The 11,125-nt window shown below is 32.2% G+C and overlaps 1 protein-coding gene across 1 annotated transcript; it reads right to left on the bottom strand.

The window, feature by feature from the left end:
* Positions 1 to 1,756: 1,756 nt before the first annotated feature.
* On the bottom strand, positions 1,757 to 9,786 carry LOC134275604 (nuclear receptor subfamily 2 group E member 1-like). Its single transcript, XM_062757871.1, has 7 exons — positions 9,434 to 9,786; positions 6,308 to 6,408; positions 4,988 to 5,123; positions 4,602 to 4,828; positions 4,227 to 4,458; positions 3,975 to 4,124; positions 1,757 to 3,692 (listed from the first exon to the last, which is right to left on the bottom strand). The coding sequence occupies exons 1-7, from the start codon at positions 9,456 to 9,458 to the stop codon at positions 3,421 to 3,423; spliced, it is 1,143 nt and encodes a 380-aa protein (XP_062613855.1). The 5' UTR covers positions 9,459 to 9,786; the 3' UTR covers positions 1,757 to 3,420.
* Positions 9,787 to 11,125: the final 1,339 nt, after the last annotated feature.

Genomic DNA, 11,125 nt, shown 5'->3' with positions numbered 1-11,125 from the left:
CCGAACCAGTAACAGGATAATCTGCACTAAAGAATAGTATAATTCAGACAGGATTGTTTAGTCGGCTTAGCCTGCAGTTAAATATTTGACTTCTTGGGGTAATTCCGAATGTTTGCGGCAGACGGTTAAGCAATGGCGGATTTATACCGCAGACGACGTTTGGTAATACTTAAGGACGGGGAAGGTTGCGGTTATGCAACAAGTTAACTATACTGGTTAACTTTTAAACTTGTTTTTCAAAGGAAAAATTAAACTTTTTTGCTTTTCGAGGGAGTTAGTTAAATGTCGAAGTACAATACGATAGTTTGGATTATTATATAATAGGTTTTAAGTAACAGTCTAACACTGATATTAAATGTAATTACTTTCCTTAGAAAATTTGCTATGTTCATTTTGCTTACCTGCAATCTATATAGTGCAAAATCGTTATCTAAAGAAAAAATTCCGTAAAATTCCTTGCCACATGTGGTAGCATAATTCAGGTTTAGAATAGATGAAAGAGAGCAGAAAATAAAATATCCGTTGGAACCAGGGACAAGGGGTTACGTGCCGATCCCCCGATAATTTTTCCAATATATAAATGTAGAATACTATATTTATAAAAACAGACTTTCAATATGCTTGTAACGTCTGACTACTTTAATAAATTATATTGCTTCTTTTTTATTTGTCAAGGAAATAAAGTTGTCCCCATAAGAAATGTATACCCCCCACCCCTTCACACACATACACACACACACAACTGTTATTGTTTCTTATGGGACCGAAGAAAGAAGTGAAAAAGACTTTAAGTTAAAAAAAATGAGATTAAGAAAAAATAAATTGGAGAAGAAAAAAAACAGACAATCAAAACATAGATGTAGAGAAAATGTGACATTACATATGCATGCAATATATTACATGTATATGACTTACTGATTCAAAGAAAGCGAGTTTTTAAAAAAAAAAATTGTGAAAGGGTTTAGAAATTTCAAAAGTTTTCGAAACTTCTTCATAGCTTTGATAGCCGCATATAATTAATGTTATAGTTATTTCACAATATTCATGCAAACAAGGGTTACATATGCGAATACAAACCAACACGCGGCTATAGAGAAATTTTGCGTGCATATCTTTTCATATCATAGCATTTTATAAATGTTGCAATTTTCCAAGTGCTGCGGTAAGCACATGTGATAATGTTCAAATCATTCCATCCCAAGCATTTATCGATCTTCAGTTCTGTGTTTATTGACAAAAAATTACTCAAATTATTAGAAAAATAATATGAATTTTCAAACAATTATTATTATTTAGAAATTGTACGAAAACCATCTGAAAGTGATTGAGTTCCATTATCGTTTTAGCGCTAGATCCCCATTGGTTCGAATCCCTCTGTGGGACGAGGAGACTGGACCTTTGGATAAGACCGTATTAACCGAGGTACCTGTCGCAGTTGGTGCTGGCACGAAAAAAGATCCCTCCCTGCTAAATGGCCCTAAGTGCCGAGCATAGGACAAAGATTGCAATTCTCCACCGGCAATTAAGTGGTGGCGTCTCCTTTTAAGTAAAGAATTCTCGAAAGAGAACGTAAAACAACAGACAAAATAACTGCAAACCTTCAAAATATTTCAACCCGAAGGCATACAATTCACTTCAATTGCTTCAAGCACATCAGTGGATAAGCTTTAATTATGTACCTTAGAAATTAACAAAAGTCTGACAGTTTTTCTTTAAAATTTTATTTCATAATTACATTTTTTCTAACATTTGAGCACATATACACCTGTATATATATCATTTACAATCAACAATATTGCACAAAGACACAATAGAAAATTATAGAATTTGCATCCGCAGTGCGGTGATAGTAACAAAACTGTACATATACACGAGACTCTAAATTTAATTTTAATAATTAAGGGTTTAATATTCTCTTCATTTGAATGCACCAAGTCAAATGTAAATAGCCCTATGGTTGTATTTAGAGTACATGAAAATACAAAAAAGTGGTCAAAGCAGTTCAGAAGGAACAGTTTTCAAACTTAACAAACAAGAATTGTGCGTACTATGTAGAAAGCATGGCAGAAAAAAATTGAAAATTAAAATGCACCAATTTTCAAACAGAACAATTGACAAGCTGAAAAGCTTTCTCCGGCTAACATTTTTGGCAAGAAGTATTACCAAATATATTCATAAAATTATTATTACTAAAAACATTAGGCGAAATAACATGTTTCCCTTTTAAGGAAAAAAATAATGTTTTTTTTTTTAATATTTAACGCCCGAACGGCCCGATGATGTCTCAAAATATGAAATTATTTACAATGCAAAAACAAATGGAAAGATGATATGATAGCAGGAAATGGAATACGTGTATAAATATGTCATTTTTTTATGGATAATTATGTATAAATAGGTACATATATATACATATGATAAGAACGTCTAAATCTATTAAAGTTACAAAATTGTACAATCAGTGAAAATTAATCTAGAACATCTTGCACATCTTGAGGAAAAAATACAATAATCTGCTTAATGAATGCACCAATCGTATGCTAGCACGTCACGTGATACAAAGAACAAGAGGCCAAGGAAGAGAAAAATTACTTCCATTGTAACTCTTTTATCAAAAAAGTGTGTAAAAGGTACTCAACGAACTACATGACACAGATCAATTATACTAAATTCAGACATGTGTAAAACGACAGAGACTATACTGGTAGGAATTTCGAATAACGTTACGATGAAATTGTATTTGTTATTACATTGACCGTGAAAAGTGGGTTTGAAATATCATTGAAGATTGCTTTAGGCAAACTTGAATTTAATTGCTATCTGCTCGGGTAGAAATTGGCCCTATTATTCCTGTAAAGTGTACAATGAACGATTTTACTGCATTAGCACACATCAATGCCAATCTGTTTAGTTAGGAGTTCTCGCTGCGGAAGCGGTTTCATTTCACAAGTGTACAAGATGAGCAAGAGAAATATAATCCCTCGAACCGCATTCATCCGCGTTGTAAATTTCAAGTTTCATTTTCACTTCAATCTTTTGTTACGCGCTTTGAGATGACTTAATCAAAGGCATATTGCATTACGAATTTGGATGCTGATATTTGAGAGCTAACGCGAGACCCATGACCAGATAAACATCACATTGATTTATGCTCATCAGATTAAATAAAACTAATTGCCAATTTGATTTTTAAATTTCACCACTCGTGGACATGAATGAGAAAACAAATACTGAAAAAATGGATAGATTGATGACCGTTTATGAGTGGCAGATTTTATTTCCTCAGAAATATGAACCGCTTGTTGACATGGGCGCCGCCAATCGAGTTTGAGATCCGTTTTTACTCCTGCTGTGGCCAGACCACTTCCGGAATCGATTTCCGAACTTTGTTTGACTAATAGTTTGACATTTTGTCCTACATCAGAAATCACTTGATTTAAACATGTCAATCAAAAGTCTTTCAATCGGGATATTGCCAATTGTCTTTCTGAAGAACAATTCTGCAATAGTATTTCCACATACTGTTTTTAGAGTCGGGATCGACAATAATAATTTTCCAAACCGGAAAGGTTGGGTTGGGTAAGTTGCCTGGATGTATTTGCTCAGAGTTAGCTGGGCTTGATCTTGGAGTCCTGCAACTGTGTGAATGTCTCTAAGAGACTTTTCCTCGGAATTCTGGGAATTTCCAAAGGCTGAAAAAAAAAGAAAAAAATTAATTAACCATATATACCTATTTAAGATTTCAATGGTTGTAAGACATCCCTTACTTTCATTCATTAAAATATAATTCCACTTTTTTGTTCCACTAGTTTCAAATTACATTAGTTTTAACTATACACACAGGGAGAAGAATACCGTCAACATAATATAATGGATAGGAAAATGTGTAAGTTTGAATGAAAATTGAAATTAAATCATTTTAAAACTGTTATGAAAATCTATGATTAATCGTTTGATTTTGACGTCGATCTTACCTGTTTTGAATAGAACAATGCCTTTGAGGCAGGCAAATTCGGTAGGATCGACTTGCAGGGATTTAAACTTTGATATGATCTCCTGCAGGGCTCGGATTTCAGTCATAACACTGACTACTTTCTCAGCTGATGCATCTTCAGAATTTAATCCTGTAAGACATAATAAAATTGAAGTCCTTTGCTACTTTTATTATACATGTTTTATGAAATATAAGGGCTAAATCAGCAAGAGAAGAATTAAGTTTTCGTTACCTGCTAGGGCTAGTAAGGGACCTGCTTCTATGGGCATCTGGAATTGAGCTGCACCAAGAATGAATAATTCTCTCCATCCTTCGTCCAGCAACAAAATTTGATCTCTGAACGGAAGCCCCAGAAATGCTGGGACATTTTTCGCCCATTTTACACTCATGAATAACAGCCTAGCAGCAACCTCACACATGGCTTCTGGGTTAGTTGAATATGCTTGCATTATTTCATGTGGGTACTAAAAAATAGAGAATTTATTTTTTGAAAAGAAAATTATCCATGTAATGTACCGGGTATTACACAAGATAAAAGATATAATGTCAAATTTACTCAATTCATCAATTCTTTTATAAAAAAAAAATGTTATTTGAAGTTTTCTACCTTGGGTGTTGGTTGGCAGAGAATTCCAGGAGAGACAGGTGAAGGGGGCGTAACTGCTCCAAGATCCACCCCATTAGCCATTGGATCCATTCCATAACAACTGGGCAAATATGGAGGACGGAAGGGCGCCTGCGCTACAAATGCGCCGTAATCCCTGGTTTCCTTAAGGTACATGGCGACCTGCCTCCTTATGGTAGAATTTCTGGGTCCTCTTTCATGTTGTACAGCTATAAGAATACATATATTTATTATATAATGTAATTCAAAAATTAAATAGTTTTTTTAGAAGGATTTATATTTTACATTTGAGGCAGAGAAATGATTTTAAAGTTTGGGATAAGCGAGCAACAATTTTACTGTCCAACAAAAATTTATAAGGTGCGTACCATCTTTATTCATGCCAGCTTCCATGCATTTCTTCAGTCGACACGCTCTGCATTGGTTTCTGTGCGTCTTGTCTACTGGACATGTGCCTTGACCACGTGACTTGCAGATGTACTGTCTGTTTCGTCTGATGGACCTCTGTACGAATAAAAAATTATTATAACAAATTAAATTTTAAAAAATAGTTTAAAAAAGGAAAATAATTGCTAAAATAAGAAAATAAAATGTAATAAAACACTGTTTCATAATTCAGGATTGACTGTAATTTCCCCGTATTATTTTTACTTATTTAGTTAACTTTATTTATTTATCTATTTTTTTTTTAATTTTCAATGCTACGAAGTTCAACTCTTTTTAAGAGACAGCCGCTCTTTTCAAATTTTATATATACATGTATCGATTTCTTTATAGAAAACATTTTGGAGAAATCATATCAATTTACACACAGGACTCAACGAGTATCTGAGTGCTTTTTAATTCTTCAGAACGATTTCACAGGTGTTACAACAGTTTGACCCTGAAACTTGCAATGCTAAAAAATCAGAAAGACCGAACAAGGCGAAAAGAATGTTTTGCTATGTTTGAAGTGAAGTTTTAACGCAATGAGAAAATCCATCGGCAAACATATCCCTAAATTCTAACCAATCTTCAAAACAAAGGGCTTATATCTGTACACGAGTGTTTTCTATTTATTGATTAATAATCAGTTTTTGGGGGAGCATTGCTGTCGAATTAGGAGGAAAGGAGGATGTTGGAATTAAACAGTATCGTTGCACTATGAACTTTTAAGCACAATGTATTTTATTTTGCCTGAGTAACAGTCAATAGCGCCAAACATGTCCTTGATATAGCCTTTAAAATGGGATGTTACGCTTACACTGGATTTAAGATGGTCAAATATTGACTTGGTGTTTCGCGAAAGTCATATTTGTTCTGTTGTTGTTACCCATTTAGAAAGACATTTTTTATCCGAATTAATGAGGTCCTCATATATTGTCGGGCTACTGCTGTACTTTGCCAATTTTGATTAAGCCCCTGGCTTCTGAATTTAAGATTTTGATCATGGCAAAATTTCAAGGGCTTGTGCAATTGTAATTAGGTTTGATATGCATCTCCAAAAATAAAATAATAAACGGAAATAAAAAAAATTAAAAGAATGAAAAAGATAAAAAATGATTTACAAAAATTATAAATGAAAACAAATAAAAATAATATATAAATACAATAAGCATAATTTTCAGTGAAAAAATAATACAAACAAAAGAAAAAAGATTAGCATTCTATCTTATCCTGAAGTTCAAAAAAAAAAAAAATTGAAATACCTTGAAAAATCCCGCGCAGCCATCGCATGCATAGATGCCATAGTGTTTGCCTGATGAATGATCTTGACAGACCTTACATGGGATGTCTGTTAAAATGCGACCTGAAAAGATAAACAAGAGGTTGCAGGAGTTAGATAAGAATTTTCTTTCATCTTATTATATAGCTGTATAAGTAAAAAAAAAATGCACAAGAATGAAAATAAATGGTTGTTTCGTAGTCAAAATAAGTTTAATAAAATATTAAAATTTATTAAGTTATTAAATTTGAAGATGTATAAAGAATTAATTATTTTCTTCTTTATGGTGACTCTTAAATTATTATAAATTTGATTACATAATAACAAATAAAAGAGGTGTGTATTTTCATAAGAATTTATTCACCTAAAGTGACCTTACTTTATTTCCCCTTTTTATCAGGTGTTATATGATTATGTAACGAACGATAACTTTTCACCTTGGCAAGGTGCTGTGACATTTAAATGAAGTTCTCAATGATTTTTTACCCGTTATCAATTATTTTGTGTACATGTGTTTCCCCGTTAACCCGTAGAAAAATAATAGGGAAAAACAGTTTTGATTTATTGTCAGTTTTTTAAAGCATGCTCATTTAATTCCTAACACGACTTGTTTGTTTTAAACCTTATCATTTCTGCTATTTCAATTATATCTAATGGTTTATCTGTAAAAATGCCACAAGAAGTCAATAAGAGAATAAATAAAAATTAAATTTTATAGAGTGAAAAATGTCCGGCGTTTTATCGTTACTTAGGCAGCAACCGAAGTAACTTCGAACCATGTGCAAATGAACGGACGCACTATTTCCGAAGTTAAGCTTTTCTCGGGGAAGTTAATCTATGCAACTGAAAACATCTGTAATTATAAGTGACATTTTTATTTCTGTCACAAATTGATTGCCCCCCGTGCGCTCAACTTCCTTTATAATTCTGAGTAGATCGAGCCGTTTCCAGGCATTTTGAGGAATTTTGAAAAACATATGTTACATCGAATATGTCCAATAAGTTATTTATCAACCGAACAATGGGCATTTGTTCAAATTCAAGCGTTTAACAACTTCGCTCCCAATGTAACTCTTGAAGCTTACGAACAATCAGGTATTTATACAGATAAGTCATGTCAAAAGATTCATTCTTCTTATTGTGTGGTGACGGTTAGAAAATGACTTATGTGGCTTTTTTGTCCAATAACACGAATATATTCTTTAAGTCCGTGGCTGCAACGCTTTATTCGGTGCGGGACTTGCACGTAATTCTGTCTCCTGGGTATATGAATGTTTTTGTATTCTTTAAGCTGTATAAAACGGCACAGGTGCTTCGCAGAAAATTAGGACTGGTTTTTATACAATCCCAATTCATAACGTTCTGCCTCAGGTGTATTTTTGCTGTTTGCCTTCGCATCATAATATGGATTAAACATATTAACTTTATCAGGAATTGGAATATTAAGAAATTTCTAAAAAGGCTCGTCGGACGTACCCTACTCTAGATATCTTATACCGGTTTTCTTTCACTAGACATTGTTCAGATCAATTCAAATTCGCCTCATGATAATATAGAAGTCAGTTTGAATCATACTTGAAGTTACTAAAAAGTTCAAACTCGATGAACATTATACTATTCTTTTCATATTATTTCTTCCCAAGATAGTTCAAGAGAGTTTATGTCAATACGCGATATTAAATACTCTTTAAGTCTAAAAAAGAAGAAATATTAATGACAAGATTTGAAAAAAAAATTCTTTCCAAAAAATTAAATATTTTTTTTCAGAAAAATCACTAATAAAAAAGAAAGGTATATTACATGTAAACTAAGTAAAACTAAAAAAAGAATGAAAGAATTTGTTTAGTTGATCAAAAATGTAACTTGTACAGTATTCTTTTCATTAAGTGTACTAAAACGTTTCAATTTTGTTAAGTACAAGTGAAAATACCTTTTTCTATGAATAATTAATCAGAGAATATAAGGAAGAGACAAAAAATAGACTAAACTCTTCATAGACCCAATATAAAACAGATTTATCTGTTCAGATAAAAATGACGGAAATTTCTTTCCCTAAACATCATTTAAGGTGGTCACGTCAAACGGACGGACAATCGATTTCAGTTTTGCTTTTTTTCTCTTCTTTTTCTTCGTTCACTTTAAGGTGACTATCAACTTTGGATTGTCACCTGCGCGTCAGGTAATTAAAACAAGGCTTGTTGTCGTTTTCCTATCAGGCTGATTTCCCGAGCGCTTCCTGCATCTTCTTTTGTAGACCGACTTGACTTTCCGGGCTTAGCTACTGATAGGTATATGTATATAGGTTAAGTGCCTTTTAAACATTAATTAAAGAGCCCCTACTCTTTGTAGTCAAAACGGTGTTTGCATGCAACACATGCATTTTTTCAAGCCGCCAAAAACGGTTTTCGTCTTGATGGTCATGTTAGGAAAGTTCTGTTTTCATTTCAGTCGCTGAAGAGACATGATGTCATAATTTCCAACGTTCGGTAACTTGGTGATCGCGTGATTTCATTAGAGTTTGGATTAATTTGTTTACATAAAACACCAGTATTTCCGGTGAGGAATTAGGTTCTAATGACTTTTTGAAATCCAAATATAACTTGCTAACCTCATAAAGCCTTGATAAGACATTAAATGTTTTCTTTAAGTCTTGGAGGGAAATTGTAAACTTTGTTAATAGACAGTAGTTCAAAGGAAGTAAATTAGTTGCATAAGAAAACTTCTATCTTCTGTCTCGTGCCTTTTGCATGTGTAATGAATTTCAATTATTATGTGCACTTTATTTAATTTTTAAAAAATAATTTTCCTTTTTTTGTATTGGGTATTAATAGACATTTTACAGATAAAATTTATGATAGAAATAAATCATTTATATTTATTTAATATATTAATTTTTATTCTCAAAAAGTAACATGTTTCTTACTTTGAATAATGAAAAAAGGTCTGTGTATTTAAAACACAATATTTATTTATTTCTGAATTATTCAGATTTTTTTCTTATTCAATAGGTTAATTATAAATTAATTTATTCAAGTAATTAATAATTCATTGTATTTTTCATAACATGAAATAAAATTTACATAATTAATATTTTATGTTAAAAACTTACTTGAAGTTCCTGCTACTTTATTCATTTTAATTCTTGATCCTCTTCTCAGCTATAAAGTCTTCAGATATATTGTCACAACAGAGATCAAAAATTGTAGACTAAATATTGAAATAATGTCTAACATGTATCGTCTGGACTTCGGACACACCAAAACACAAACGCAGACGACATCCACCTCTTTAGACTAAAGACGTCGTCATGAATCAGAAACTTTATAAAATAAAACAATCGTAGTCACCCAGGGCTCTGAAGTTCACTTGGCAAAAAGTTGGAAAGTTATTCCTGTAGTTCGTAAGTCTGCATCGCTTTCAACACCCCATTTATTGTCCCAAAACAATATTAAAAGTTGCGTTCGGTACCCTCACCCGTCGTAAAGCCACGCGATTGGCTATTTACAGAACAATACACAACCAGGCCCACCTTTTGCCAATTCAATACTTAACCTTTACAAAGCACAGGTAGAACTCAATTGATCGTATTTAATCCTGCCTTGATAGACTGGGCATTTTGCTGCGATTTGTCGTTCATTGTTAACCTTTTCGGGTGTCTCCACCCCTTATATTTTTTGACGTCTGTTTTTAATCTAATGATAAATTTATGTCGTACTCTCCTTTTATCGAAATGAATTGAAAGATTTCTTCTTTATTTCATTTAAAGAAAAAAATACATGGACAGTTAGTTATAAAAAAATCTTGCATTAATATACAGATTTTAAAAACTACATTTTACAAAATGCAAATGCAATTATCATTTTTATGTTCCTTGAAAGCCCAAAAATTGCAACATATGTTGCAATAAAATATGATAGTACTCTGATGAAATACATGACCAAAACGACAGGCAATGGTTTAGATTTTTGCCAGTAGCTTTTAAATATGTATAACTTTTGACTTAATAATATTACACCAACCTAAAATAATATTTCCAATTCAAATTACAGAAATATAAAGAAGGTAATGTCGTAAATGAGTGTCAAGTTTAAATTATTTTTTTTAACTAAAATTTGATTAAAAAAAATGAAGTCAATGAATTATACTTTCTTTGACTAAAAATAAAACGACTAATTTGTGCTACATTAATTACAGTCCAATAATTGCTAAAAATATGTTTGACCTTATGAACGTCACTGTCAGGTGAAGTTGTTCACAGATTCTGCGCAATCTCTTTCATAACCTAGTCGAATCTGTATGCAGCTTAAGAGATAATAAGCTCGAGTCCACAGATTTAAATGACAAGAAATAAGGAAAAATATTGTCAGTGTACGTTTTGTTCCTTATCTGATGTCTGAAGTATACTTTTTTATGTAGTTAAACATGTCTAGCAGAGTTTATATCTGATTTAATTTGCTACAATTCAATGATCTGTCTTGACGAAGAAAGAAAGATTCTTATCAGCTTGTAAATGTCGCCGTTTTATACGAGTTGGGTGGAAAAGATCATTTCTCTTTCTAAAAAGTCACCGTGTTACTGATGTTAAAGTCCATTTTAAGGGATTTAGCTTCTTTTTGAATCTCTATTAATATACTTTAAAATAACAAAAATATTTTCTATATTTTTTATTTGTTCTAAGAATAAGCCTCTTCATCGATCGATCTTTACGTCAAATATGTATTAGAAAACTTGAATCTAAGATATTTCTTCACAGTTTTTCATTATAGATACATGTACATGTATACGAACCATCTTCGTTTTA

This window comes from Saccostrea cucullata, unplaced genomic scaffold (genome assembly GCF_032062105.1).
Source record: "Saccostrea cucullata isolate Sc308-1 unplaced genomic scaffold, CSIRO_AGI_Scuc_v1 ctg1027, whole genome shotgun sequence".
NCBI lineage: Eukaryota > Metazoa > Mollusca > Bivalvia > Ostreida > Ostreidae > Saccostrea > Saccostrea cuccullata.
The sequence above is the reverse complement of the archived record's forward strand: the minus strand, read 5'-3'. Positions and strand labels throughout refer to the sequence as shown.